The sequence below is a fragment of the Budorcas taxicolor genome, chromosome 20 (assembly GCF_023091745.1).
Source record: "Budorcas taxicolor isolate Tak-1 chromosome 20, Takin1.1, whole genome shotgun sequence".
Classification (NCBI taxonomy): domain Eukaryota; kingdom Metazoa; phylum Chordata; class Mammalia; order Artiodactyla; family Bovidae; genus Budorcas; species Budorcas taxicolor.
The window spans coordinates 69,490,166-69,517,682 of NC_068929.1; the positions used below are offsets into that span (position 1 = coordinate 69,490,166).

The 27,517-nt window shown below is 47.2% G+C and overlaps 1 protein-coding gene across 2 annotated transcripts in view; it reads right to left on the minus strand.

The window, feature by feature from the left end:
• The window catches only part of SRD5A1 (steroid 5 alpha-reductase 1), a 36,361-nt gene that overhangs the window by 5,229 nt on the left and 3,615 nt on the right, over positions 1 to 27,517 (minus strand). For both annotated transcript variants that reach the window (XR_008201183.1, XM_052659185.1), the window contains exons 2-4: positions 9,826 to 9,992; positions 5,394 to 5,495; positions 2,158 to 2,308 (exon numbers count right to left, since the gene is read on the minus strand). Coding sequence is in view for 1 of the 2 variants with exons in the window: in XM_052659185.1 (XP_052515145.1) it covers positions 2,158 to 2,308; positions 5,394 to 5,495; positions 9,826 to 9,992 (420 nt within the window). In the remaining variant the exon portion in view is untranslated. The remainder of the gene's footprint in view (positions 1 to 2,157; positions 2,309 to 5,393; positions 5,496 to 9,825; positions 9,993 to 27,517) is intronic.

Genomic DNA, 27,517 nt, shown 5'->3' on the forward strand with positions numbered 1-27,517 from the left:
AAGCCAGCTTTTTCACTCTCCTCTTTCACCCTCATCAAAAGGCTCTTTAGTTCCTCTTCACTTCCTTCCATTAGAATGGTAACATCTGCCTATCTGAGGCTGTTGATATTTCTCCTAGCAATTTTGATTCCAGCTTGTGATTCATCCAGCCATAGACACTTTTAAAAGGACAAGCAGCATATTTCTATTACTTTTCACGTTCATTTTTCTACCCCTAGAATCAAAACTTATGCGACACTTATATCACTTCTTTGTCTTGAATTTACTACTGTCGAGGCTGAGCTGACATCTCTTTATTGCCTTTCTGCTGAACGCAGAATAACCCTGTAACCCTTTTTCGTGTCTGTGTGTTTCTAGCTCATGAAAAGCTTCATGTTCCCAATCTCTCTTCCAGAAGCCTTCCTCTGCCAGGGACGGGTCACTGATGGGTGAGCAAACACTTTCCAAGTATAAACAAATCACAGATCTTTATCAAAGTCTTACAAAATACACTGTTGTTCCATGAATCTAATTTTTTTTTAAATTTATTTTCTAAGACGTTTGATATTTTTAGTCTAAAGAGATAATAAATGGTTTCAGCCAGGCCTGTGGAGAGCATGGGTCTTTCTGGTTGTGGGCAACATGTTTCGTAGGCCTGAGACAGCAGGGATCAACCAGCAGAGGAGAAAACTGAGCATCTCAGACCCCCTGCCTGTGCCCACGGCCCCGTGGGCGCTGCATCCCAGAAGGGCTGGCGTGTCAGCTTCCCGGGGCTGCTGCAACATAGAGCCACGAACCTGGGGCCTAAAATGACAGCATGCCCGCTCTCACTGCCTGGGCGCCAGAAGCCCACCACCCGGGTGTAGGCAGGAGTATGCTCCCTCTCAGGCCCCAGGGGACAGTCCATGCTGCCTTTCCCAGCTTCTGGCTACCTCTGGGTGACTCGCAGCAATGAATATTCAGGACTGACTTCGTTTGACATGGACTGGTTGGATCTCCTTGAAGTCCAAGGGACTCTCAAGAGTCTCCTCCAACACCACAGTTCAAAAGCCCACATTGCTGCAGTCTCAGCCTCCAGCTTCCCTGTGTCTGTCTGCTGGTGGCCCTCTTTTCTCTGCGTGCCCGTCTGTGTCCAGGTTTCCCTTCTTCATCAGGACACCAGTCCTCGGGCCCGACTCCAGCGCCACCTCATCCACACAGGCTCCACTCCCAGGGTCAGGACACAATCCGACACACACCAAACTCCCAGCATCGCTGTGGCATCAGGGGGGCTGTCCCGATGCTGAGCCGGTCTGGGAGCCCTCCCGTCGCAGGACACGTGACTTCCAACCTGCCTGAGTCTTTGTTCCCCGAGCCTCGGTTTCCCACCTGTTAGACTGAGCAGATGGCCTTCAAGATCACTTCACCTTTAGCACCCTTTGTTTTTCATGCTGATGGTCCAATGCATCACAGGCCTTTTCGGGGATCTGATAAAGGCCGAGGCCCCACACTCTGGAAAATGATGTGAGATGATGTGGTTTCGGGGCATGGTAACCTGGAGCCCACTGGGGACCCCAGGCCCGGGTGGTGGGGCACACCTGTGGGACGGGACTCTTGCCAGGGCACGATGCCGACTCTCCCAAACACTGCTGCCTGGTCAGCATCGCCCACTGTCATGGGCAAGTCCACAGCAGACCCTGAATCCCCTGCTAGACATTTAACTTGACCATGGAACCCAGCCATGGAATATCAAAAATGCTCGGAACAGGGTGGAGCAAACAAGGAGGCTGACACATGCCGGACGATTCTAGCTAGGCATTTCTTCGGACATTTGTGCTTTTCTGTTTTAACGTAGCTAAAAGTGTTACTCACTCAGTCGTGTCTGACTCTTTGTGACCCCATGCACTGTAGCCTGCCACGCTTCTCTGTCCATGGAATTCTCCAGGCGAGAATACTGGAGTGGGTTGCCACTTTCTCCTTCGGGGGATCTTCCTGACCCAGGGATCAAAGCCGGCTTTCTCGAATTGCAGGCAGATTCTCTAATGTATGAACCACCAGGAGAGCCCTTTAGTCTAGCTAACGCTTGGTATAGACTGGGATTTGACAAATTAGTATGAACGCTTCTAAAATCTAACCTGAGGATTGCTCTACAGAGATCAGAGAACAAATTAAAAATGCCGAACATGTTTCTGAACGTACTTGTGATGTTGCTGAGCCCTGGTGAACAGGACACAGAAGGTGAACACAGCGAAAGCCCAGCCCTGAATGGACCAGCTGGCGAGGGCGTAGCCGCACCACTCCACGACTTCTCCGAAGTAGTTGGCTGCAGATATGTATTCAAACAAGCCCCCTAGGAGAAAACAGAGCCAGCAGTACATTTACTAAAAAGCAATGCCTAAGGAAACCTTGACTGCAGAGAGGCCTGTAGATACCTGCAGGGAGAACATAAAAACCAACTCTGGAAAAAGACGACCTTTACAGAACTTGCATCGACGAGACACCTCCACTAAGACCAGCTTTACTATTTCATACTGCACCTTCTGGTAGTACCTGCATGCCTGTATCAATATTCACCTGTTTATCTGACTATAAAAATGCTACGGCTTTAACATACTTCAATGTTGCTTTACTAGCTAACGAGTCAAGCTGACAAAACTTAAACAAGGCTGGGAAGCACAGACTAACGTGTTAGTCTGGCTAAGATGGACTTCTACGAACCCCTAGACAAAAAAGGGAAGGAAATACTAATTTTCAAGGACAGATTCACTTGTGCGTTCACTCATCAAGTCTCCCCAGATACACCAAGTCTACACGACAGGCCAGACCTTCTTTTAAGGATGTGGGGTGCTCCATGGATGAGACCGCTTTCTCCACACCTGGGCTATTACACCCCAGGGAGGGTGCAGGGGACTCAAGGGGCAGAGCAGGGTGAGGGGGCTGGGAGTGGGGCTGGGGTGGAAGGAGCTCGGGCCAGAGACCACAGCAGCGGACTGCAAGGATAACCCCAGGGCCACAGCTTAAGTAATTTGAGGTCCATGGGGTTTTCTGGTTATTTGTTCCGCTGTTCTTTCTGTATGGTTTCCAGGAAGATAAACACAAGGATTCCAACCTGAGTGCGGCCGTTTGTGCTGTTTACCTCCGCTCTTTGAGTTCTTAGCTTTACCGACTGATTAAAAATATTTTTTCTCAGAAGCTCTATTGTTTTTTTAACTTCTATATCTGTTTAGTTCTTTTTATAGTATGCTACTCCTTTACTCATACCTTCAATCCCTTTATGGTTGAAACATTTAAGTTTTAAATTTGAAAGTTTATAACCTGTATCTGAATTCTAAGCTCTGAGGTCACTCACATCAATGAAGCCCTTGCTCATGGGGCTCTGTTCCTCAGGGGCTCTGCAAGGACTGTGGCCCTTCTCCCGCGGTGTAGGGTCTGCGGGGCTCTCGAGGCCTGAGTGGAAGGCAGGTTCTCTGGGAATCTGGGTTTGCCTCGATCATGGGTGTGAGCCCACCACCCCCAGGACCTCAAGGATCCTATTCATGGCTGGATGGCTTCTCAGATCAGACGAGTGGCACGTATTTGGGCTACAAGCCAGCCTGAGGGTCAGCGGGCAGTCACCGATCCAACCAAGATGCACTTGGGCTTTAGCCCTCATGTAGATTTTGCCCTCTGATGACCACGTCTGCTCTTGATACCATACTGATGTGCTGGGAGCCAGCATGGGGAATCCCACCGGTGGCAAAGGTCATGAGGAAGGGGGCCTGACAAAACACAAAGGCGGGATCAAGCCTCAGGGGTCCCCCTAGATTTTCGCAAGCATCTACCCCCAGAACCAAAATCTGTCTGCCTTACTATATTATGCCTTTCACCAACTCCTCTGACATTAACAGGGGGCTATCCCCCACCACCTTTTTCTGGAAAAAGTTAATTTAGAGCTTTCAGATAACAAATCTCCTGGGCATAATAAGAGTGTTTCAATCCAGAAACCCCTCTGATGGCTTTCTAGCCTGCCTGACAGGTCTGTCCGGACCTTTTACAAGTGCGCATGTGATTGCTCACAGCCTCCCCACTGCAAGAGGCACAGGAAGCTTAAAACATCCTAGGAATTTAGGGGCTTCCAAAGAGTCAAAATCATTAGAATAGGACTGATTGGGGGTTTCATTGTTGAGCCAATACTTGCTGCCAAGTTTTCATATCTTTTATTTGTTGATATAGTTGGTATATAGAAAAAACAAGTAGCAACATAGATCTTTGAGTTAAGTACCTTCTTTCTTATAACCCACTGCACCTTTGTTCTATAGGGATGTAACTTTATTTAGTGCTTTGAGGGTGATGCAGATTAAAGAAAAACACTTCAGGGGAAATGAGATTAACATTGATTAAGGAAGAGAGCCATAAAGTGTTAACAGGCCTCGTGGCCAGAAGGTAATGTAAATCACCTGAGACCTTCTGTATACAGAAAGATATGCAGAAAGAAAGCCTGGTATCATAAGGGTCAGGACTGCTGCCCCTGCTTGACTCTGTATCTTCCATTATGTAAAACATAGGGTATATAAGCACCTTTAAGTTATGGGGGTTTTTGCACAAGCTTGGCCTCCCCCATGTCGACTCTCTCTCTTTCTCCCTCTCCCTCCCTTTTTCAGGCTGATCCCTTGGAACGAAGAGGCTCTCCGTGTCTACTTATTTGCCCGGGCTTCTAAGACCCACGCGAGAGGGAGCCCAAGGCGGGGCACCCTCCGCTATTCAAGTGGGTGCCTGTGGCCTAACATAGATGGTGCAAGTTTCTTGTCTTGAGACTTTATTAGCTTTCCATGTAAACCAAGGAATATCAGCCTCTTTTCTTCTCTATTTTTTCACTACATTATTCTTCCCTAATCTCTCTTTAAATTTCTAATTAATCTCTCTTTAATCACCGACTCTGTCCCTGCTTCAAATTCCCTGGATCCACTGGGGCTGGTCCCCGGCACTGACGCATTTAAAAATTTTACTCAACATTTTAAAATGTTTTGGAAAGAGGGTCAGTCAAGGAATCAATTCTATTCTATGGCAAGAAGGGAAGTGCTGGACACCCCTTGTAGACCATAAATTCCTACTCATATGCTCTTTCCAAACACAGATATAACTAGAGTTTCCTTTCTGCTTCCATTAGTCAGAACTGGTTCTTTTATCATTTTAATAAAACAATGATTAGTCACTGCTCCTACTAGTAGTAGCGACACACTGAAAACCTGCAGCTAATGAACAGTGTACTTCAGCTATGAGCTCTGGCAAAACCAAAGCAGCACGGCATCACGCCATACAATCTTGGAATGCATGCTAAGTCGCTTCAGTCGTGCCCGACTCTGCAGCCCGATGGACCGTAGCCCACCAGGCTTCTCTGTCCATGGAATTCTCCAGGCAGTCAATTTTAGAAGAAATTCCCCATTTTCAGTACATACCTCTTGGTATTTTATAGCCAGTCTCCCCTGGTTTCCTGAGGTTCCTCAGGACATGATCTGAGTGGATGTTAATCAGCATGCCTATCAACCATAAGGCAGAACCTAAACAAGATAAAACATCCAAGGGTATTATGGTAACTAAGCCACAGAATTCACAAGCCCAAGTGTGAATGAACAGTATTATTGTAATCCTTCACAATATCATTAGTGGCATAACATATAAGCCATGACTGACAGCAAAAACCATGGAAATAAATACTGTGCTTTATTTAGAAAGATGACTTAAAGGTGTTGCGAGATAGGGCTTTGTGTTTCTAAAAACACTACTGAATTACGCATTTAAAACAGCTTGATCTGATGGTCACCATCTATGTTTTTAGGATGACTGGGATGACTAAAAATCTGACTAAGACACAAGCCTCTTTAGGAAAAGGTATTGTCATCGCCCGTGGGTCAGCCCACCAAGTTTATGTGGCATCACAGACACTGTCTGAAGCACAGCATCCCCCCCGACCCCCTCCCATGGGCAGACGTGGAGCAGGGAGTCCCCAGCGTGCGCTTTACCAGGGTGGGCTGTACTCAGGCCCCTTGAGGGAGTGGTTCCCAGGAGCTGAGACCTGGTCCTCATTTCTCTATAATTTTATGTAGCGATTTAATGTAGATCCACACCCCTCCCCTACTTATTTCCTGCTCGCTCATCATTTGGCATTTGTGGGTCTGTTTGTGTCCTCAACTCTCAACAAAACTGTCAACTGCCAGCTGCCCGGCTCTGGCTAGATATTCCACAGCATCTGAACGCTTTCTCTCCCATTGTTAAACGATTTCAGAGGTTTTTCATCAGTTAAGGGAGACTTAGTATCACACTGATGAATGTCAACAAGAAAAGGCAAAATGTCAAAACAGTGTTTGATAAAAGGAATGACTTGATTTCATAGAACGTTCGCTTGACTGTTCTGAGATATGAAAAGAAAAGTGGAAAGCACATGGTGCTCAACTGTGGCATTTGACTCAAAGTCAAAGAGAGGAACACTTGGAGCAACATTATTAACTATTCATCAGTTAGTCCAGGGGCATTAAACAGTTCTCCCGGGTGAGAACAGGGACGTAAATCACGCTCAAGTCTACAGTAAGGCTTTCAGGCTTTCTTTCCTAGGCAGCTTTCTTTCTAAACAGTTTGTACCAAATTTTGTTAGTAGCTTTTGTAAGTCATTTATTTCGTTTGTTGTTTAGCCACCCAGTTGTGTTCAACTCTTTGCAACCCCGTGGGCTGCAGCCTGCTAGGCTCCTCTGTCCATGGGATTTCCCAGGCAAGAATACTAGAGCGGGTTGCTATTTCTTTCTCCAGGGGATCTTTCCGACTCAGGGATTGAACCCACGTCTCCTGCTTTGGCAGGCAGGTTCTTTACCACTGAGCCACCTGGGAAGCAAAAGTACTTTCTAAAGCCATCGATTTATAGTTGACTTGCTACTCTTTTTGTATTTCACTGTATCACTTTTGAAGCTCCAGAAAGCGTCACATTCACAAAATTCCATGAGACAAGTTTCCTTTATCACCAAGGTCAGTGATAAAACTAATATTTGTGTTCATCTGAATTAAACATTTAATTTCGTGGCTAGAGATCTTAAAATCTTTGTACAAACTCTTTTAGATGAACTACATGTACTCCTCTGGAAAACTTTTTGTTGGGATTTTATTATTATTCACTTATCTTTTCATGGTAACTATTGTAAATATAATCATTTATGCTATTTCAAAACTTCATATAATTACAAAAGCTATGTGCATGTGTACTTTATGAAATGAACAGGATACCAAAAAAGTAACCCAGCTTGTTTCTCAATGACATATGCTCTCATTTTCAATTCTTCCTATTCAATCATGGAGAAGTTAAGAAGTCTATATATAATTTACTGAATGTCTTAAACTTTAGACCAGCTTCAAAGGGTTTGCAGGGGACAAGGCCTACCTGCAGAACTACTTCAAATGACATTTAAATGCACAGGCCAAATAATTCTTTTGTTTTATTGCTGTTCATCAAAAATTTTCAAACAATCCATCCCAGAAGCAATTCCCATGAGAACCTCAAGTAGCAGCAGTGTTAGTTGCTCAACTGTCTCTGACTCTTTGCTGACCCATGGACTGCAGCCTACCACGCTCCTCCATCCACAGGATTCCCGAGGCACGAATACTGGAGTGGGTAGCCATGCCCTCCTCCAGGGGATCTTCTTGACTCCAGGGATCGAACCCAGGTCTCTTGAACTGCAGGCAGTGTCTTCACCATCCAAGCCACCCAAACGAACATTTAAAACTGTTATCTTTTAGTTGAAAAAAATTCCCTTTCTCTGTCCTTGGTTGCCTACTTGTAGGGGCTGGTGAAACCACCTACTCTGCTGCGACTCGGGCTAGGTCTGGGGCTGCCTGATTCACTCTCTGACCTTTCCTTCCTCGAGTGATGAGGACCTAACTGCAGTCCTCTGAACCTCAGAAGGCAGAGGCGTGGGTGCAGTTCCTGGCAATGGGCCAAGCCTGTTCTTTTTCCTTCCTCCTTCTGATAACTGGGGCAGAAGAAAATCAGATAGAGAGCAGGTAAATCAAGATCGTGTTTGGGGGCAGGGAGCAAACACAACAGCTCAGTCTGGCATTTCATGGAGGCACAGATTGTGGAGCTAGCGTGGGTGTGTGCTGGGTCGCTCAGTCGTGTCCAACTCTGTGCAACCCCGCGGACTGCAGCCCACCAGGCTCCCTGTTCATGGAGCTTCCCAAGCAAGAACACTGGAGTGGGTTGCCAGGCCCTCCTCCGGGGGATCTTCCCTTCTCTGGGATTGAGCCAGCGTCTCTTGAGTCTCCGGCACCGGCAGGCGGGGTTCTGTACCACCCGTGCCATCCGGGAGTTTAAACGTTAACTCCTCTCTGTTATGACCAATTCACAGATGTGGAGAAAAACACACAAACAAGAGAAATGGAGGGTTGCTCTGTTTTTTAATTTGTTTCTGGCTGTGCTAGGCCTTCACTCCTGCACGTGGCTTTCCCGAGTCGTGAGGAGCGGGGCCAACTCTCTAGGTGCGGGGCTCCGGCTCCTCACTGTGACGGCTTCTCCTGGTGCAGACCACAGGCTCTAGGACACACCAGCTTAGCTGGTCTCAGGCAAGTGAAATCTTCCCAGATTAGGGATCAAACTTATGTCCCCTGCGTTGCCAGGTGGATTCCTAACCACTGGACCACCAGGGAAGTCCTAAGGTTACTTTATATAGTTTAAAGGGCTTAGGGCAAGCTGAAAAGCTGATGGACTCTTAGTAGCTACCTGTGTGCATGTGTGTGCGCTCAGGGGCTCATTGTGTCCAACTCACTGCAACTCCCTGAATGGGACTCTCCCCCCCCCCCCCCACCCCCAACCCTAGGCTCCTCTCTCCATGGAATTTTCCAGGCAAGAATACTGGAGCAGGTTGCCATTTCCCTCTCCAGGGGATCTTCCTGACCCAGGGATCGAACCCACGTCTCTTCCATTGGTAGGCAGATTCTTTACCACTGTACCACCTGGGAAGCCCACTAGCTATAACTGAATGTGCTAGAATTTCTAAACATTAGGAGGGTAAACATATAGAAATTTCCTTATAAACAAGAGCCCCCAAATTACATATTTTTAACATCCTTGCAAATATTTTTGATGACTAATTTTTTTTTTTTTTACCATTTTTGTTTAGAAATTGTAAGGTTATAATTAGAACTGGAAAATGTACTAGGAAAGTGAAAGTGTTAGTCGCTCAGCTGTGTCTGACTCTGTGACCCCAAGTACTGTGGTCTGCCAGGCTCCTCTGTCCATGGGATTCTCCAGGAAAGAATGCTGGAACAGATTGCCATTCCCTCCTCCAGGGAATCTTCCTGACTCTGGGATGGAACCCGGGTCTCCTGCATTGTGGGAAGATTCTTTACCGTCTGAGCCACCACCAGGGAAGCCTGGAAAATGTGCTACTTTATATTAATTGATAAAGATAAAAAAAATTTCAAAAACCTCATAAACCTCAGAGTTTAAAGTCTAACTGCCTCACTGAAGATGACCGACTTTCTCTCGCTTTCCAGAAGAAACTGTAGGAGGTTTGATGACATTCTTAGATTACATGGCCCATTAGTGCCCAAGCATCCTCATTCTTGGCCCCTTGCTTAGTCTGCTGCAGCTCGTTGCTATTTTTAGGTCATCTTAAGAACAGGTATTTGTGCGTTTGGCGCTTGAGTGGGCAAGGGAGCTGGGCGCCTGCGTCATGTGGACAGCCTGACCTTCCATCCCGCCAGCGCTCAGTCCCCCGGCCTAGGTCAAGGGGCCTCCGCAGACTCTCTGTTCTCTCAAGACGAGTGTGCTTTCTAACTGGACCCTACCGGAAGGTGAACACCGAGCTGAATGTTACAGGGATGGGATGCGTCACTGAGGACACTCACCTGTTAGAAACCGGGGGTCGCTGAGCCAGTCATCCGCGTACACTGCGTACTGACTCAGATACCTGCTCTGCAGGTAGCCATTATAGGTGCAGAAGATGAATGCCAACAGGAAGGCGTACAACGGCGTGGGCTTCCCTCCTCGGATCAGAAATGGGAAAACCAAGGTCCTTCAGAGACAAGAAATATATATTTTTTAAAGCAACAATGATAAAGAATCTAATGTCTGCAATTTCTCCTTTAATGTCTCACATTTCTTTTTTTCTTTTTAAGCATGAAGATTTTCTTTATTTTCTTCCTCCAGCAATGCTTAGATGTTTCCTTAAACTGGTTCTTGGGCTTCCCTGGCGGCTCAGACGATAAAGAATCTACCTGCAATGCAGGAGACCAGGGTTTGCTCCCTGGGTCAGGAAGATCCCCTGGAGGACGGCATAGCGACCCACTCCAGTACTCTTGCCTGGAGAATCCCATGGACAGAGGAGCCTGGCAGGCTACAGTCCATGGGGTCACAAACAGTGGGACATGACTGAGCGCCTTTCACTTCACTACTGGCTATTCTATTACTATTATCTCTAATTGTCCCAGATGTCTTGCAGAGCTTTCCAACTAGAGGAGCTCAGCACTGAATTACAGGTGTGCCAGAGCGGTGCTGCCTTAGCCCCCCAGCTGACAGGGCAGGACCTGGGGGGGCCAGAGCTCCAGAACAGCTATGTCTTCCCAGGGAGTCTTCTTGTCAGATTATCCCACTACATGCTAAAGATACGTCATGTACATTGTGTGCTATAATGAGAAACAGATTGAGAAGCTCTGCTCTCAGTGTCTTGGATTTTTAATCTTGATTTTTATATAAAAGTCATTCTTAGGAATACTTGCCCAGATGTACTGTATCTGTTGAAAGCAGAATTTCTAGTTAAATAATTAACTGTGTTTCAAAAAAGGACACCACTGTGCAAAAATTCAGGGTTCTAGTTATACAGAGTGTGAAACAGATGCACGGAATGAGAGAAAACCGAAGGTTTCATCCCCCTAACACCAGTGACTCAGTCTGGTCCAAGGCGTTTGAGTTCGGGGCCCACCGTTACATTATCTGTCGCCATGGCGATGGCTGTCATCTCCCCGGTGTCCACCGCGGGCAAGGCCTCCCAGCTACCTGCACAGAGTCACTGTCACCACAGTTGACAGAGGACACGGTTAAGACTCACAGTGCTCCAGTCTGCTTAAGGTCATGGGCTAGAGAGTGGCTGAGTTTAAGTATATTTTGGCCACCTGATGCGAAGAGCTGACTCACTGGAAACGACCCTGATGGTGGGAAAGATTGAGGGCGGGAGGAGAAGGGGATGGCAGAGGATGAGATGGTTCGATGGTATCACTGACTCAGTGGACGTGAGTCTGAGCAAACTCAGGGAGATAGTGAAGGACAGGGGAGCCTGGCGGGCTGCAGTCCACGGGGTCATAAAGAGTCAGACACGACTTAATGCCTGAACAACAATGTTAGGGTTGCTCAGTTGTGTCTGACTCTCTGTGACGCCATGGGCTGCAGCCTGCCAGGCTCCTCTGTCCGTGGGATTCTCCAGGAAGGAATACTGGAGTGGGTTGCCATTACCTCCTCCAGGGGATCTTCCCTGCCCAGGGATCGAACCCTTGTCTTCTGTGCCTCCTGCATTGGCAAGAGGATTCTTTACCACTGTGCCACCACCTGGGAAGCCCTTAGTGCACATCAGTAGAAGTTTAAAGACAGAAATTAAAAGGATAAGAAGCTAGAACTGTACGAAAAAAACAGGATGTAGAACTTTATGTTGTGTTTTAATTTTCTCTTTAAAATCAATACGTCATATATTTAAAAGGGGGTCATCACTACATACCCTATAGCCCTTAAGAGGATAATAAGCAATTTCAACAGCTTTATGCCAACAAATTTGACAACACGGATGAAGCAGACAAAATTTTTAAAAGACAAAGGTGACCAAAACTGAGCAGAGAAGAAAGTGACAACTTTAATCCCTCTATCAAGGAAAAAGAATTCAGATGCAAGGAATTCTAGAAAAGCCAAAACTAGAGTCAGGGGAAGGGATCAGCAGCAAAGAAGCATAAAGGACATATATGGGGACACAACGCCCTATATCTCTGGACTGTGGTGATGACCACACAGCCTGATCCAATCACCAAAACTGATCAAGTGAAAATTTATTTACGTAAATGATAGCTTAAAACGGGAAAACGTGCACACTTATAGTTTCCATTTTGGCCATCTGCTCCAGGACATAAACGACTGTTAACAGTAACAGCACAATAACAGCACTGCGATGTCACATCCGCAAGGCATTCTCTCCCCAACAGTTTCACTCAGCATCTCGGAGAACTTTCCCAGGAATCACAAGCAGGTTCTCATCTTGTTCAGCCACTTCCCCCAAAGACCTTGTGTAAGTTTAGGGCAAAGCACGAGCTGGACGGGAAGCATCCATCAGGCGATGACACCACTGGCGGAGCAGCGATTTGCCTGGAAACCACAGTGCTGACAGCTCAGCTCAGCTCAGCCGCTGAGTCGTGTCCGACCCTTTGCGACTCCACGGACCGCAGCACGCCAGGCCTCCCTATCCATCACCAACTCCCAGAGTTTACTCAAACTCATGTCCCCTGAGTCGGTGATGCCATCCAGCCTCTGTCGCCCCCTGCACAAGCCCCTCAAAAAGAACAGGGAGGGACTTCCTGGTGGCCCAGTGGTAACAACTCCACGTTTCCAACATAGGGGGGTGCAGGATCACTCCCTGGGTGGGTAGTAAGAATCCACACTCTGTGTCCCAAGGTTCATGTGTGCTCAACTGTGCCCAACTCTTTCTGACGCTCTCTGCAGGCTCCCCTGTCCACGGAAGTCTCCAGGTAAGAACGCTGGAGCGGGCTGCCATTTCCTCCTCAGGGAATCTTCCCATCCCAGCGCTCAAACCCACATCTCCTGCGTTTGCAGGCAGACTGTTTACTGCTGAGCCACGGGGGAAGCCCACGTGCTGTGTGGTACACAAAAAGAACGGCCATTTCTCTCTGCATCGGGGAACCATGGCTGCTACCTGGGCAGACAGTTGGTACAAGTTGACTGGCACTGGGACGCAGGCTAACTGCAGACACTGACGCTGCAAGGGCAGGGCTTGCTCTTGACTGGGGGTACTGGCACAGGCTCCCTTAGAAACAGGGAGGGGTTCTGAGGTGTCGCGATCGGGCACTGTTGCCACGGCGCCTTTCTGCTGCTCCCGGATTCTCAGCCAGGGCAGAGGGCCCCGTGTTACAGCCTGAGGAGGCGGCTGATGACAGACCGGTTCTCAGCCTGTCCCCGAGTGCCCAGACTTGAGAAGCACTGGGAATAAGCGAGCTCATTTCCCAAGTCAGCTCAGGGGATTCCCGAGCCTTGCGAAAGCAGGAAGGGGACAGTATGGTGAGAAAGTTGGGGGGAGGGGGGGAACTTCTCGGGAAGCCATGGTCTCAAGGAATTTTCCAGGAGGGAAACTGCAGGACCCAACTGAGAAAGCGTTAGAATTCCAAGTTTGGAGGAACACGGAGGGAAGAAAAGTGAGCAGGAAATAAGACTGCTGGGGGACGCAGGGGGTGTGGGCTTGGTTTAGAAACATGCCTGAGGAAATGCACAGTGCTCTGGTCCTGAGAGTCTCGGATGGATGACCTGAGCAGAATCCACGCCAAGTTCAACACAGGCTAACAGGGATGCACGATCCGAAAGTGGAGGAAAAAAAACCCAGAGAGCTCAGAGTAGAAAAACCAGGTCCTAAAAAGTGGTTGAGAAGAAAATGGCAACTCACTACAGTGTTCTTGCCTGGAGAATCTCAGGGATGGCAGAGCCTGCTGGGCTGTCGTCTATGGGGTCGTACAGAGTCAGACACGACTGAAGCGACTTAGCAGCAGCAGCAAAAAGTGGTTGAAGGGGCCTTCCCTGGCAGTCCAATGGTTAAGACTTCACCTTCCACTGCAGGGGCCACGGGTTCGATCCCTGGGTGGGGGACTAAAATCTCGCATACAGCGAGGTCAGGCCAAAAAAATAAAAAATAAAAACTGCAGTTGAAGGCAAATTTCTAGGCTAGTCATCACACATCTCTAGGTTATAGTTATATGCAGTGCTGAAGGCTTAAGTCTGAGGAAACGCTGCAGAGGTGGAAGACCTCTGTAACTTCTGACAGATTTCTCCCCCTCTGGTTTCCACTTCTGCATAGGCAAACACTGGCTGGGTGTGTGTTAGTTGCTCAGTCGTGTCTGACTCTTTCCGATCCCACGGACTAGAGCCCACCGGGCTCCTCTGTCCATGGGATCCTCCAGGTAAGAATACTAGAGTAGGTGGCTATTTCCTTCTCCAGGGGATCTCCCCGACTCAGGGATTGAACCCTGGTCTCCTGCATTGCAGGCGGACGCTTTATCTGGCTGGCACCCCGTAAAGGTGGAACCCAAAGCTGCCTCTTGTTTTGCCTTCCTGACCGTTCCTCCTGGGTCACTAACGTTCTCTGACACCAGTGTGAGTGTGGATCAGGTGTCGGCAAACACAGCCGCCGGGCCAAGTCCAGACCACCACCTGCTTTCTGCAGCCTGGGAGCTAAGAACGCTTTTTACATTTTAAAATAGTGTGTGTGTTGGGCAGCCGGGGTGGGGTGTGGGGTATCAAAAGACTATTCCATGACACATGACAATTGTACGAAATTCAGATTTCAGTGTCCGTAAATAAAGCTGTACTGGAGCGCGGCCATGGGCCTCTGTTAGCGTCTCGGCTGGAAGGAGTTCCGTGGGCGGGGCAGGTCCTGCGTGTGGCGCTCTCGTCTCTTGGCACAGGGCTCGCTGCGCTTGGTGTTCTGTCGCGTGGCGCAGGGATCTGCGTGCCCGCCCACTGTGTCAGAATGAGGAAAGCTGCTGGACTCTTTGTGCTTTGACGGTAAGTGGAGCGTGGGATATTCTGTTACTGCGTGCTCCTGCGTGCTCAGCTGTGTCCGACTCTGTGCGACCCCACGGACTGTGTAGCCCTGCCAGGCTCCTCTGGCCGTGGGATTCTCCAGGCGAGAGTACTGGAGTAGGTTGCCACGACCTCCTCCAGGGGACCTTCCTGGCCCGGGGATTGAGCCCTGACTCTGCATCTTCTGCGTTGGAAGGTGGATTCTTTACCACTGAGCCACCTGGGAAGCCCCTTTGAGAACTCCACCAGCTGGCAAAGCATCCCTGGGGCTCCCTGCCAGCAGAGCTGTGGCAGACTCTAACAGAGGCCCCCACTGCCAGGCTCGGTGGTCATCGCAGTATCCCCAACTCATGGGAAAGCAGCGGTCAGAAAAATCAGAGTTTAAACCAGCACCCCAATACAGAACTTCTTTTAAAAAATGGATCAAAATGAGGCTACAGCCTTAGGAAGCTACCAAGCAGTTCATTTTGCTAGCCCAGCAAGGAAAACCATGTAGACCGATGGTGACTCAATTAATTGTAGGGGCCAAAGAAACACATCCAGGGAATATAACCTTGTGTAACATGGTTAGCTTTTTGGGAAGAAGAGTGGCTTGGGGAGTGAGGACACCAGGAGTGACACTTGACAAGTTAAAAATGGAGGCAGAAGGCGGCGCAGGCGGGCATCCTCGGTGCCTGTAAGTCCAAGGGCGTCATTGCAATGGCTCAGCTGTTCACTCCAGGGGTTGGTGCTGAGGCTGGAGTGGCCGAGGGCTCAGGCTCTCTAAACCTGGGGCCCTCAACCCCCAGGGAATGGACCGGTGCTGGTCCACGGCCTGTTAGGAACTGGGCTGCAGAGCAGGAGGTGAACGAGTGCCGCTCCATCTGTATTTACAGCTGCTCCCCCATTAACTCACTTTACAGTCTGAGCTCTACCTCCTGTTATCAGTGGTGCCTTTGTTGCTGCTGCTGCTGCTAAGTCGCTTCAGTCGTGTCCGACTCTGTGCGACCCCTAGACGGCAGCCCACCAGGCTCTGCTGTCCCTGGGATTCTCCAGGCAAGAACACTGGAGTGGGCTGCCAATTCCTTCTCCAATACATGAAAGTGAAAAGTGAAAGTGAAGTCATGCCCGACTCTTCGTGATCCCATGGACTGCAGCCTTCCAGGCTCCTCCATCCATGGGATTTCCCAGGCAAGAGCATTGGAGTGGGGTGCCATCGCCTTCTCCACAGTGGTGCCTTTAGATTCTCATAATAGCTTGACCCCTACTGTGCTTGAATCATCCCCAAACCATTCCCACGCTACCATCTCGGTCTGCCAAGAAACCGTCCTTCATGAAACTGGTCCGTGATGCTGAAAAGGCTGGGGTAGGCTGCTGTATACAGTCTGTGGGGAACAACTAAAGGTGAGGCTACCTCCAAAGAAGTTGAGCAACCAACTAGCTCAGTACAGTGGAGTCTACAGTGGAATCTGCTGAGATGTTGTAAATCATGGTGGTAAATATGCGTGCGACAGACAAAATACAAATTCACAAAGCTTGTGAAAATTTAAGGCCTTTAAAGCCATCTCTTATACCAGCTTCCCTGGTGGCTCAGACAGTAAAGAATCTGTCTGCAATGCGGGAGACCCAGATTTGATCCCTGGCTTGGGAAGATCCCCCGAAGAAGGGAATGACAACCCATTCCAGTATTCCTGCCTGGAGAATTCCATGGATGGAGGAGCCTGGTGGGCTACAGTCCATGGGGTCGCAAAGAGTCGGACACAGTTGGGCAACTAACACTTCCACTTTCCTAGACCAGCAACTTGTTGTTGCTATTGTCGTTTAGTCACTAAGTCATGTCTGACTGTTCATGGCCCCACGGACTGCAGCCTGCCAGGCTCCTCTGTCCGTGGGATTTCCCAGGCAAGAATACTGGAGTGGGTGGCCATTTCCTTCTCTGGGGGACCTTCCCCACCCAGGGATCGATCCCTCACCTGCATTGCTAGTGGATTCTTTACCACTGAGCCTCCAGGGAAGCCTCAAGTTAAATTTTATTCCCCAGCAACAACAAAAAAGAATCCCATTCTTCTCATTACACGTCTATTACCAAAACTGCATTGAGGTGTTATTATATTTTGAATTCTCTCGACACAATTTCTGTGAATATCTGTTTCCTCTTCAGTTATCAGTTGCGACACCAAGGATCTTCCTTTGCCCTTTGGGCCGGAAAGCTGGGCAGACACACCCGGCCCTTTCCAGGGAAGTTCACAGTCCTTAGTCCAGATCACAACAGCAGATCTAATCTGGACATATCACCTGGGTTTTCTTCGAAAGCACTCTTGCCTGTGGCCCCAGCACTTGGGTTTCGGACAGCCACTGTGGTCTGGGGCTGGCCGGTGGCCGGTGGGGACTACACACACCTGTCCTGTTCCCCAGATGACCAGGAAGGGTGCCCTGACCTCTGTGCCTGTGGGAGCCGGTCACAAACAACCTGGGGAGAGGATTTCTCTCTCTTTGGTCTCACGTGAGATGTCAGGAAAGGGGCCAGGACTGGAGACAGGGCCTTAGGCTGACACAGGTCTCTTCTGTTGCTCTCTGTCCTTGGAGGGCTCAGCAGGGACCCTGATGTCCACAAAACGAGGAGGTTGGAACAAACGGTCCCAAGCAATGCCACCCAGGCCCACAGACCTCCAGCAGGGAGCTGAGATCGTTTTCCCCACCCTCTCCTTCCCCAGAGGCTGAGCATGTCCCCGGGGACCAGCCACCCTGGCTCACAGACCGGGTCTTCAGCGGCTGGACACTCAGATGCGACACACCTTCCAGAGGGGAGCGCTGTGCCCCCTCCTGGCATCTTCTGGGTGGTCTTCATCCTTCTGGGTTGTTCCATTTTCCTTGGAAAGCCATGCAGCTGCTACCAGCAGCGTTTCCCTTTGCCTTGGGCCAAGAGGAACCAGAAAGGGTGGGGAGGAGCCTGTGGGCTACAGTCCATAGGGTCACAAAGACTCAGACATGACTGAGTGACTAAGCGCACATGCAAGGACAAGGCATGTATAATGTGGAAACACACCAGAAAACTGGAGAACGAGAAGGGCACACCAAATCCTCGCCTGAGCCTTGTGGAAAACTTTTATGCCAAAGATCAGAATGACCGACAGTAAAGTATTCTTTGTGTTTGCAGCCTCACCTTGAAAGGGCAAAATCCTTGTTTAAATACATAGCTTTATCGCAGTTTAATTACTATAATCACTAAATTCCTTTCTTTTTACAGAAGGAAGGATAAGAAGAAGGAACTGATCCAAATCTGGAAGGGCTGTAGATTACAGTGATGCTAAATTGTTGAGAAAGAAGTGAAGCAATTAATTGTTAAAATTAACAACAATTCTCATTTAAACATTTGAAAATGATTACATCTACCATTTCCTAGTAAGTGGATAAATAGATGCATGCTTAGTCATGTCTGACTTTATGGCGCCACGGACTGTAGCCCAGCAGGCTCCTCTGTTCGTGGGATCCTCTAGGCAAGAATACTGGAGTGGGTTGCCATCTACTCCTCCAGGGTATCTTCCTGAAGGAATTGAACCTGCATCCCCAATACTGCAGGTGGATTTCCCGCCACTGAGCCACTGAGGAAGCCCACCATTACCTAAGTTACTGCCAGATCACCCAAGTTGGCTACTTAAGTGTTCCCAAAATTGGGTTGGTGACCTTATAGGCTGCCCTGGGAGATGATGTCCAACTGCTTCTATTTCGAGGGTCAAATCATTTGCTGAATGATTGCATTATTTCTTATAGCAAGAAAACAAAACAAGAGTCTTCTCCAACACCACAGTCCAAAAGCATCAATTCTTCAGCGCTCAGCTTCCTTTACAGTCCAACTCTCACATCCATACATGACTACTGGAAAAACCATAGCTTTGACTAGATGGACCTTTGTTGGCAAAGTAAAGTCTCTGCTTTTTAACATGCTGTCTAGGTTGATCATAACTTTTCTTTCAAGGAACAAGCATCTTTTAATTTCATGGCTGCAGTCACCATCTGCAGTGATTTTGGAGCCCGGAAAAATAAAGTCTCTCACTGTTTCCCCATCTATTTGCCATGAAGTAATGGGATCAGATGCCATAATCTTAGTTTCTGAATGTTGAGTTTTATGCCAACTTTTTCACTCTCCTCAAGAGGCTCTTTAGTTCTTCTTCACTTTCTGCCATAAGTGTGGTGTCATCTGCATTTCTGAGGTTATTGCTATTTCTCCCAGCAATCTTGATTGCAGTTTGTGCTTCATCCAGCCCAGCATTTCTCATGATGTATTCTGCATATAAGTTAAATAAGCAGGGTGACAATATACAGCCTTGACGTACTCCTTTTCCTATCTGGAACCAGTCTGTTGTTCCATGTCCAGTTCTAACTGTTGCTTCCTGACCTGGGTATAGATTCCTCAGGAGGTAGGTCAGGTATCTGGTATTCCCATCGCTTTAAGAATTTTCCACAGTTTGTTGTGATCCACACAATCAGTTGTGATCCACACTGACTGCTTTAGCGCAGTCAGTAGGGCAGTAGATGTTCTTCTGGTATTCTCTTGCTTTTTCGATGATCCAGTGGATGTTGGCAATTTGATCTCTGGTTCCTCTGACTTTTCTAAATCCAGCTTGAACATCTGGAAGTTCACAGTTCATGTACTATTGAAGCCTTGCTTGGACAATTTTGAGCATTACTTTGCTAGTGTGTAAGAGGAGTGCAGTTGTGCGGTAGTGTGAGCATTCTTTGGCATTGCCTTTCTTTGGGACTGGAATGAAAATTGACCTTTTCCAGTCCTGTGGCCACTGCTGAGTTTTCCAAATTTGCTGGCATATTGACTGCAGCACTTTCACAGCATCATCTTTTAGGATTTGAAATAGCTCAACTGTAATTCTATCACCTCCACTAGCTTTGTTCATAGTGATGTTTCCTAAGGCCCACTTGACTTCACATTCCAGGATGTCTGGCTCTGGGTGAGTGATCATACCATTGTGGTTATCTGGGTCATGAAGATCTTTTTTGTATAGTTCTTCTGGGTATTCTTGCCCCCTTTTCTTAATATCTTCTGCTTCTGTTTAGGTTTATACCATTTCTGTCCTTTATTGTGCCCATCTTTGCACGAAATGTTCCCTTGGTATCCCTAATTTTCTTGAAGAGGTCTCTAGTCTTTCCCATTCTATTGCTTTCCTCTACTTCTTTGCATTGTTTGCTGAGGAAGGCGTTCTCATCTCTCCTTGCTATTCTTTGGAACTCTGCATTCAGATGGGTGTATCTTTCCTTCTCTCTTTTGCCTTTTGCTTCTCTTCTTTTCATAGCTGTTCGTAAGGCCTCCTGAGGCAACCATTTTGCCTCTTTCCATTTCTTTTTCTTGGGAATGGTCTTGATCACTTCCTTTTGTACAATGTCATGAACCTCTGTCCATAGTTCCTCAGGTGCTCTGTCTATCAGACCTAATCCTTTGAATCTATTTGTCACTTCCACTGCATAATTGTAAGGGGAAAGCTTGTGCACAATAAGACCCAAGAGAGAGGAACAGTGACCCCACAAGAGACTGACCCAGACTTTCCAGGAGTCTCTGGCGGAGGCGTGGGTCAGCGGGGGCCTGCTGCAGGGTTGGGGGCACTGAGTGCTGCACTGCATCATGAGACCTTTTGAAAGAGGTCACCATTATCTTCATTACCTCCGCCATAGTTTGGCTTCAGGTCAAAGAACAGGGAGGGAACACAGCGCCTCCCATCCACAGAAAATTGGATTAAAGATTTACTGAGCATGGCCCTGCCCATCAGAACAAGATCCAGTTTCCCCCTCAGTCCCTCTCTCCCATCAGGAAGCTTCCATCAGCCTCTTACCCTTCTCCATCAGAGGGCAGACAGACTGAAAACCACAATCACGGAAAACTAACGAATCTGATCACATGGACCACAGCCTTGTCTAACTCAGTGAAACTAAGCCAGGCCGTGTGGGGCCACCCAAGGGGGGACAGGTCATGGTGGAGAGTTCTGACAAAACGTGGTCCACTGGAGAAGGGAATGGCAAACCATGAACAGTATGAAAAGGCAAAAAGACAGGACACTGAACGAGGAGCTCCCCAGGTCGGCAGGTGCCCAATGTGCTACTGGAGATCAGTGGAGAAATAACTCCAGAAAGAATGAAGAGACAGAGCCAAAGCAAAAACAATACCCAGTTGTGGATGTGACTGGTGACAGAAGCAAGGTCCGATGCTGTAAAGAGCAATATTGCATAGGAACCTGGAATGTCAGATCCATGAATCAAGGCAAATTGGAAGTGGTCAAACAGGAGATGGCAAGAGTGAATGTCAACATTTTAGGAATCAGCAAATTAAAATGGACTGGAATGGGTGAATTTAACTCAGATGACCATTATATCTACTACTGTGGGCAGGAATCCCTTAGAAGAAATGGAGTAGCCATCACAGTCAACAAGAGTCGGAAATGCAGTATTTGGATGCAATCTCAAAAATGATAGAATGATCTCTGTTCATTTCCAAAGCAAACCATTCAATATCACAGTAATCCAAATCTATGCCCTGACCAGTAATGCTGAAGAAGTTCAAGTTGAATGGTTCTGAAGACCTACAAAACCTTCTAGAACTAACACCCAAAAAAGATGTCCTTTTCATTATAGGGGACTGGAATGGAAAAGTAGGAAGTCAAGAAATACCTGGAGTAACAGGCAAATTTGGCCTTGGAGTACAGAAGGAAGCAGGGCTAAGGCTAATAGTTTTGCCAAGAGAACGCACTGATCATAGCAAACACCCTCTTCCAACAACACAAGAGAAGACTCTACACATGGACATCACCAGATGGCCAATACTGAAATTGGACTAACTATATTCTTTGCAGCCAAAGATGGAAAAGCTCTATACAGTCAGCAAAAACAAGACCGGGAGCTGACTGGGGCCCAGATCATGAACTCCTTATTGCCAAATTCAGACTTAAATTGAAGAAAGTAGGGAAAACCACTAGACCATTCAGGTATGACCTAATTCAAATCCCTTATGATTGTACAGTGGAAGCTGAGCCACAAGGGAAGCCCAAGAATATTGGAGTGGGTAGCCTATCCCTTCTCCAGGAGTTCTTCCCAATCTGGGAATCAAACCCAAGTGGCCTGGGTTGCAGGCAGATTCTTTACCAACTGAGCTATCAGAGAAGTTCATGGGATTATCCAGGTGAGAATCCTAGAACTGGTTGTCATTTCCTTCTCCAAGGGATCTTCCAGACGCAGGGATCAAACGCTTGTCTCCTACATTGGCAGGCGAGTTCTTTACCACTAGCACCATCTGGGAAGCCCCTTGTGTGTTGAGTGTTAGCTGCTCAGTGTCCGACTCTTTGCAGCCCCATGGACTGTAGCTCAACAGGCTCCTCTGTCCATGGGATTTCCAAGGCCAGAATACTGGATTGGGTTGCCATTTCCTTCTCCAGCAGATCTTCCCGACCCAGGGAGTGAACCCAGGTCGTCTGCACTGCAAGTGGATTCTTAACCGTCTGAGCCATCAGGGAATCCCTGGAAGTCCCTTATGACACATTTTAAAGAGCAGCTGACCAAGGCTCTCCCCAGGTCATTGATGGATTCCAGCAGGAGGGAAGCTGAACCTCAAGCTGGTGATAAGCTTTGAGGTGCTACCATGAGGGATGACAACAGAACCAGGATCCCACAGGGTCACAGACCAGGATCCCACAGGGTCACAGACCTGGCTGAGCACAGGCCTTGCGGTGGGCGTTTCAGAGTCCGCACTCTGGGACTTGGGGGCGGGGCGGGGCGTGTTTGGCCCCCTTCCTCTGTGGCCTCAGGGCAAAGGTGGTAACTGGGGGCCCCAGTGGCAAATAAACAGCTTTGTGCTCCAGTGGGATTTGGGTTTGTGACTACCGTTACACAGAGGGGCTGATGAAGAAATGACGCAGTGAGTCGTTCACTGACTGCCCAGTGGGAATCAGTGACTCAGGCGCCCTGGGTTCAGGTCACACTGAGTCCCTGCTTGGCTTGACAGAAAGCAGAACATGAGCTGAGACAGGGTTGAGGGCGCCACCCCAAGACCCCGGCGTGGAGAGGCTCTGAGCAGACCTGATAACTGAAAGTTGCTCATTTCCAGCACACACGTGCCTGGGGTGAGCAGGTGAAAGGTCACACTCTGCACACAAACAAAGCCCAGGGTGATGTGACAAGGTATGGACAGTGCCCTCGGGACTCAGAGGCCTGAGATCAACAGCTGACCTCCACGCTGACCCCATGCAAAGGCGACCGGCACAACAACGTGGTTTGCCATGGATTAAAAAAAAAAATGCCTACAAACATCCTTGTCCATCCCCAGGGGTCAGGGCCTCTGTCTGACAGCTGGCCCTACCCGCTTCCTAGGCAGGCCTGCCCCGCCGTCCCCGGCTCTCCTCCAGAGGTCCTGTTGATTCTACCCTTGTACTTAGCAAAAGTACAAGCGTTTCTCTCATCCTCAGCAATGTCTTCAGAGAACCTCTTGCCTCACACGCCCACCGTGAGCAGGGCGTCAGTGGATCCTCAGACAAGGTGTGCTAAAGGACGATTATCCAACATGCAGGCAGACACCCCTCCCACAGACCACGGGAAGCCCTTGCACCCGGCTCTGGTTCTTCACGATGCTATCGCTCCCCTAGGGCAGGACCCTGTCCCCCCGCCAGGGTCAGCCCACAACCCAGCCCAGGGCCTCGGCAGACGGCCACCAAGTTCTGGAAGTTGCTGCCCACTCGGGCTCGCATCTCCCAAGCACATGTCCCGAGCCCCGTGGTTGGTGTCTCTCCCGCCACCAGTCTGACCAGGTTGGGATTCACACAGCCCTTCTTCCTCAGTCTGGGCTGGCACAGCAAAGCAGGGGTGACAGACGTCTCCCGACTGGTGGGAGGCTTTGGGACGAGCTCTCAGTCCATTGTGCACTCCTGTTCTTGTCCACTTCCTTCCGTAATTAGCAGCCTGGGGCTGATCAAACGGAGGCCCCCACTTCCCCAGAGGCACAGTCCCTGCTGGGACCAATCGGCCCTTGTTATCAGGGCCAAGCTGAGCATACCTGGTCTAAAACTTAGCTATAAAACTATGATCACAGAAAAACAATTTTTGACAATATGGTCACAATATTCTTTAGACTCCAGAGAAAGCTTGATGAACAAAGTTATCTCTTTAAGAATTCTTGCCCTGAGGAGGTAATCCCTCCCATACCTTTAGACCTGAGCTCTCTGGACCACTTACCCAGACCATCTCTAATTCATGAAACCAAAAGAAAAAAAGTGGAACAAAGCCTTTTCAAATCTTACTCCAACCATTTTTACAGTTAGTGTGTTTTGTATTGCGATACCTGATTCATAACTAAGTTTGGAAAACATAACTTTGTTATCCACTTATTTGGATAAATGTATGTCTCAGTGCGCATCTTTGTATTGCGGGTAATAATGCCGATTGCCGAGATCAGTGTGTAAATGATGTTTAATCTTATTGGCTTAAAAAAAAAAAAAGTGGGCGCGTACAATTCAAATAATTCTAAATACAAGACAAATTAACCTAAATGAATTTCAGGTTCATGTAAACTGGGAAATATTCAGTATTAAATACCTGGTATTAATGTTTGTTTGTTGATCTAAATAATGTAGACATGTCTAAGAGTAATTAACATTAAGCAGAATATTTTCATTGTACCTAGGTTTAACAGAAGTTAAATATTATTACATGTGTTACAAGTTTGTCAGCAAGGAAATTCTCTCAAGTGAAAAAACTTCTTAAAAATGCAAATGAGATATGAGCCTTTAGATAGACTCTATTAAGAATAATTATGCTTTAGGAATGTCCGTCTAAAATAGTCTCTGCAGACTGGGGTAACTTGAACTTCTAAGGGTTGTACTTAACTAAGTGTTGGAAGTCTACTGAATAGCTAAGTCATTTTCCAAATAAAATACGATTTTGAAACATTTATTACTGAACACCAATCTCCTCTTACAGAGAAACTAAAGTGATTTGGAATTAAAAATGAATGATGTTTGGTGTCATCCTAAAATGTTCTAAGAAAGCAAAGGGTTTAGAAATTAGTGGTATCTATGCTCACTGATCTATATATAAAATGCTAATATAAAAGTCAGTTCTTAGTTGCTTGAGGGAAGTAAGTAGTATGTTTTCAGTAAAGAAGGAGTGAGAAAGGGAATGGCATTTTGTGACAGGAACAAGAAGTAAGCCTGGCTCACAGATGGCTTTTTAGGATGGAAGAACACAGTGACAGGTACGGAAAGGGATGAGGCTTGCAACAAGGGAACCACGAGAGAAGGGTCCTGTACATGGTTAGGACTAAGTTTAAGATAAAGTTAATTTTAAGTTTACCTTTCAAATAAAGTAAGCTGGTACAAAAACTTGAATTTAGCTTTTCTCTCTGTCTAGAGGACACCATTTCTTCAGATGTTGAACTGCCTATGATAATAGATTTAAATTTTAGTTTCTTTATCTCTTAAATGATTCTGAAATCCCTTATTGTTGCTTTCGCTAAGTGAATAGTATTGTTTCACAGTGAACTATAATCCCATTTGACTGAGTGCTCTAAACCTTTTCGATATTTGTTGACAAAGCTTCCTAAATCATTCTAATGAAGAAGATTTCTAGCTAACCTCGGGGTGCTTCAGAGGGCCCCTGAAACATCCCCAAAAGAGATATTACATTAACTAGGTTCACTTTGTATACAGAATTACATGGGGGAGTATTGTCAAGTGAATAAGTCTCGGGTTATATTGTACAGTAAATGTTGCTAATTTAGATGTCCTAGGAACTGTGTGGAGTTCCTAAAATTCTGATATGTTTGGGTGTAATGTTATCAGGCATAATTCTAGTTACTATCTCAAAATATTGTCACAGCACTAACCAAGTTTCTCAAAAATGCTTCCTCTTCAAGAAGATTTATAGAAAGGGGTTTTGGATAAATACTAGTTTCTGAACTGGTAAGGATTCTAGTGGAAAACCTGATGACTTCACAAAGGTTCACAAAAGGACTGAATGGTGAATATGCTTATGGTTTCTATCTGAAAAATTACTGATTTGAATCTGTGTTTTCCAGGTATAAGAAAAAAAATTAAAACTTTCTTCTCTAAGTAATTATGACAGTTATTTGGTAAAATTATATTTTATAAACAAATCGACATTTATCTTTTCTATCTGAACTCTCCAGATACTGGAAGCTCTTAGTTTCCAGCAGCTTTATCAGGTAAGTTAGGAAGGTTATCTCAGTAACAGGTATGGAAATCTCAAAGGCATTCTGGAGACTTTGAGAAGGGAGGAATTTACTTAGATCTATTAGGCAAGAATACACAGAAGAACTGTACAAAAAAGATCTTCACGACCCGGATAATCACGATGGTGTGATCACTCATCTAGAGCCAAACATCCTGGAATGTGAAGTCAAGTGGGCCTTAGAAAGCATCACTACGAACAAAGCGAGTGGAGGTGATGGCATTCCAGTGGAGCCGTTTCAAATCCTGAAAGATGATGCTGTCAAAGTGCTGCACTCAATATGCCAGCAAATTTGGAAAACTCAGCAGTGGCCACAGGACTGGAAAAGGTCAATTTTCATTCCAATCCCAAAGAAAGGCAATGCCCCAAATGCTCAAAATACTGTACAATTGCACTCATCTCACACGCTAGTAAAGTAATGCTCAAAATTGTCCAAGCCAGGCTTCAGCAATACTTGAACCGTGAACTTCCTGATATTCAAGCTGGTTTTAGAAAAGGCAGAAGAACCCAGATCAAATTGCCAATATCTGCTGGATCATGGAAAAAGCAAGAGAGTTCCAGAAAAGCATCTATTTCTGCTTTATTGACTATGCCAAAGCATTTGACTGTGTGAATCACAACAAACTGTGGAAAATTCTGAAAGAGATGGGAATACCAGATCACCTGACCTGCCTCTTGAGAAATCTACATGCAGGTCAGGAAGCAACAGTTAGAACTGGACATGGAACAACAGACTGCTTCCAAGTAGGAAAAGGAGTACGTCAAGGCTGTATATTGTCACCCTGCTTATTTAACTTCTATGCAGAGTACATCATGAGAAACGCTGGACTGGAAGAAGCACAAACTGGAATCAGGATTGCCGGGAGGAGTATCGATAACCTCGGACATGCCGACGACACCACCCTTATGGCAGAAAGTGAAGAGGAACTAAAAAGCATCTTGATGAAAGTGAAAGAGGAGAGTGAAAAAGTTGGCTTAAAGCTCAACATTCAGAAAACGAAGATCACGGCATCTGGTCCCATCACTTCATGGGAAATAGATGGGGAAACAGTGGAAACAGTGTCAGACTTTATTTTGGGGGGCTTCAAAATCACTGTAGATAGTGATTGCAACCATGAAATTAAAAGACACTTACTCCTTGGAAGGAAAGTTATGACCAACCTAGATAGCATATTCAAAAGCAGAGATATTACTTTGCCAACAAAAGTCTGTCTCGTCAAGGCTACGGTTTTTTCAGTGGTCATGTATGGATGTGAGAGTTGGACTGTGAAGAAAGCTGAGGGCTGAAGAATTGATGCTTTTGAACTGTGGTGTTGGAGAAGACTCTTGAGAGTCCCTTGGACTGCAAGGAGGTCCAGCCAGTCCATCCTAAAGGAGATCAGTCCTGGGTGTTCATTGGAAGGACTGATGCTAAAGCTGAAACTCCAATATTTTGGCCACCTCATGTGAAGAGTTGACTCATTGGAAGAGACCCTGTTGATGGGAGGGATTGGGGGCAGGAAGAGAAGGGGATGACAGAGGATGAGATGGCTGGATGGCATCACC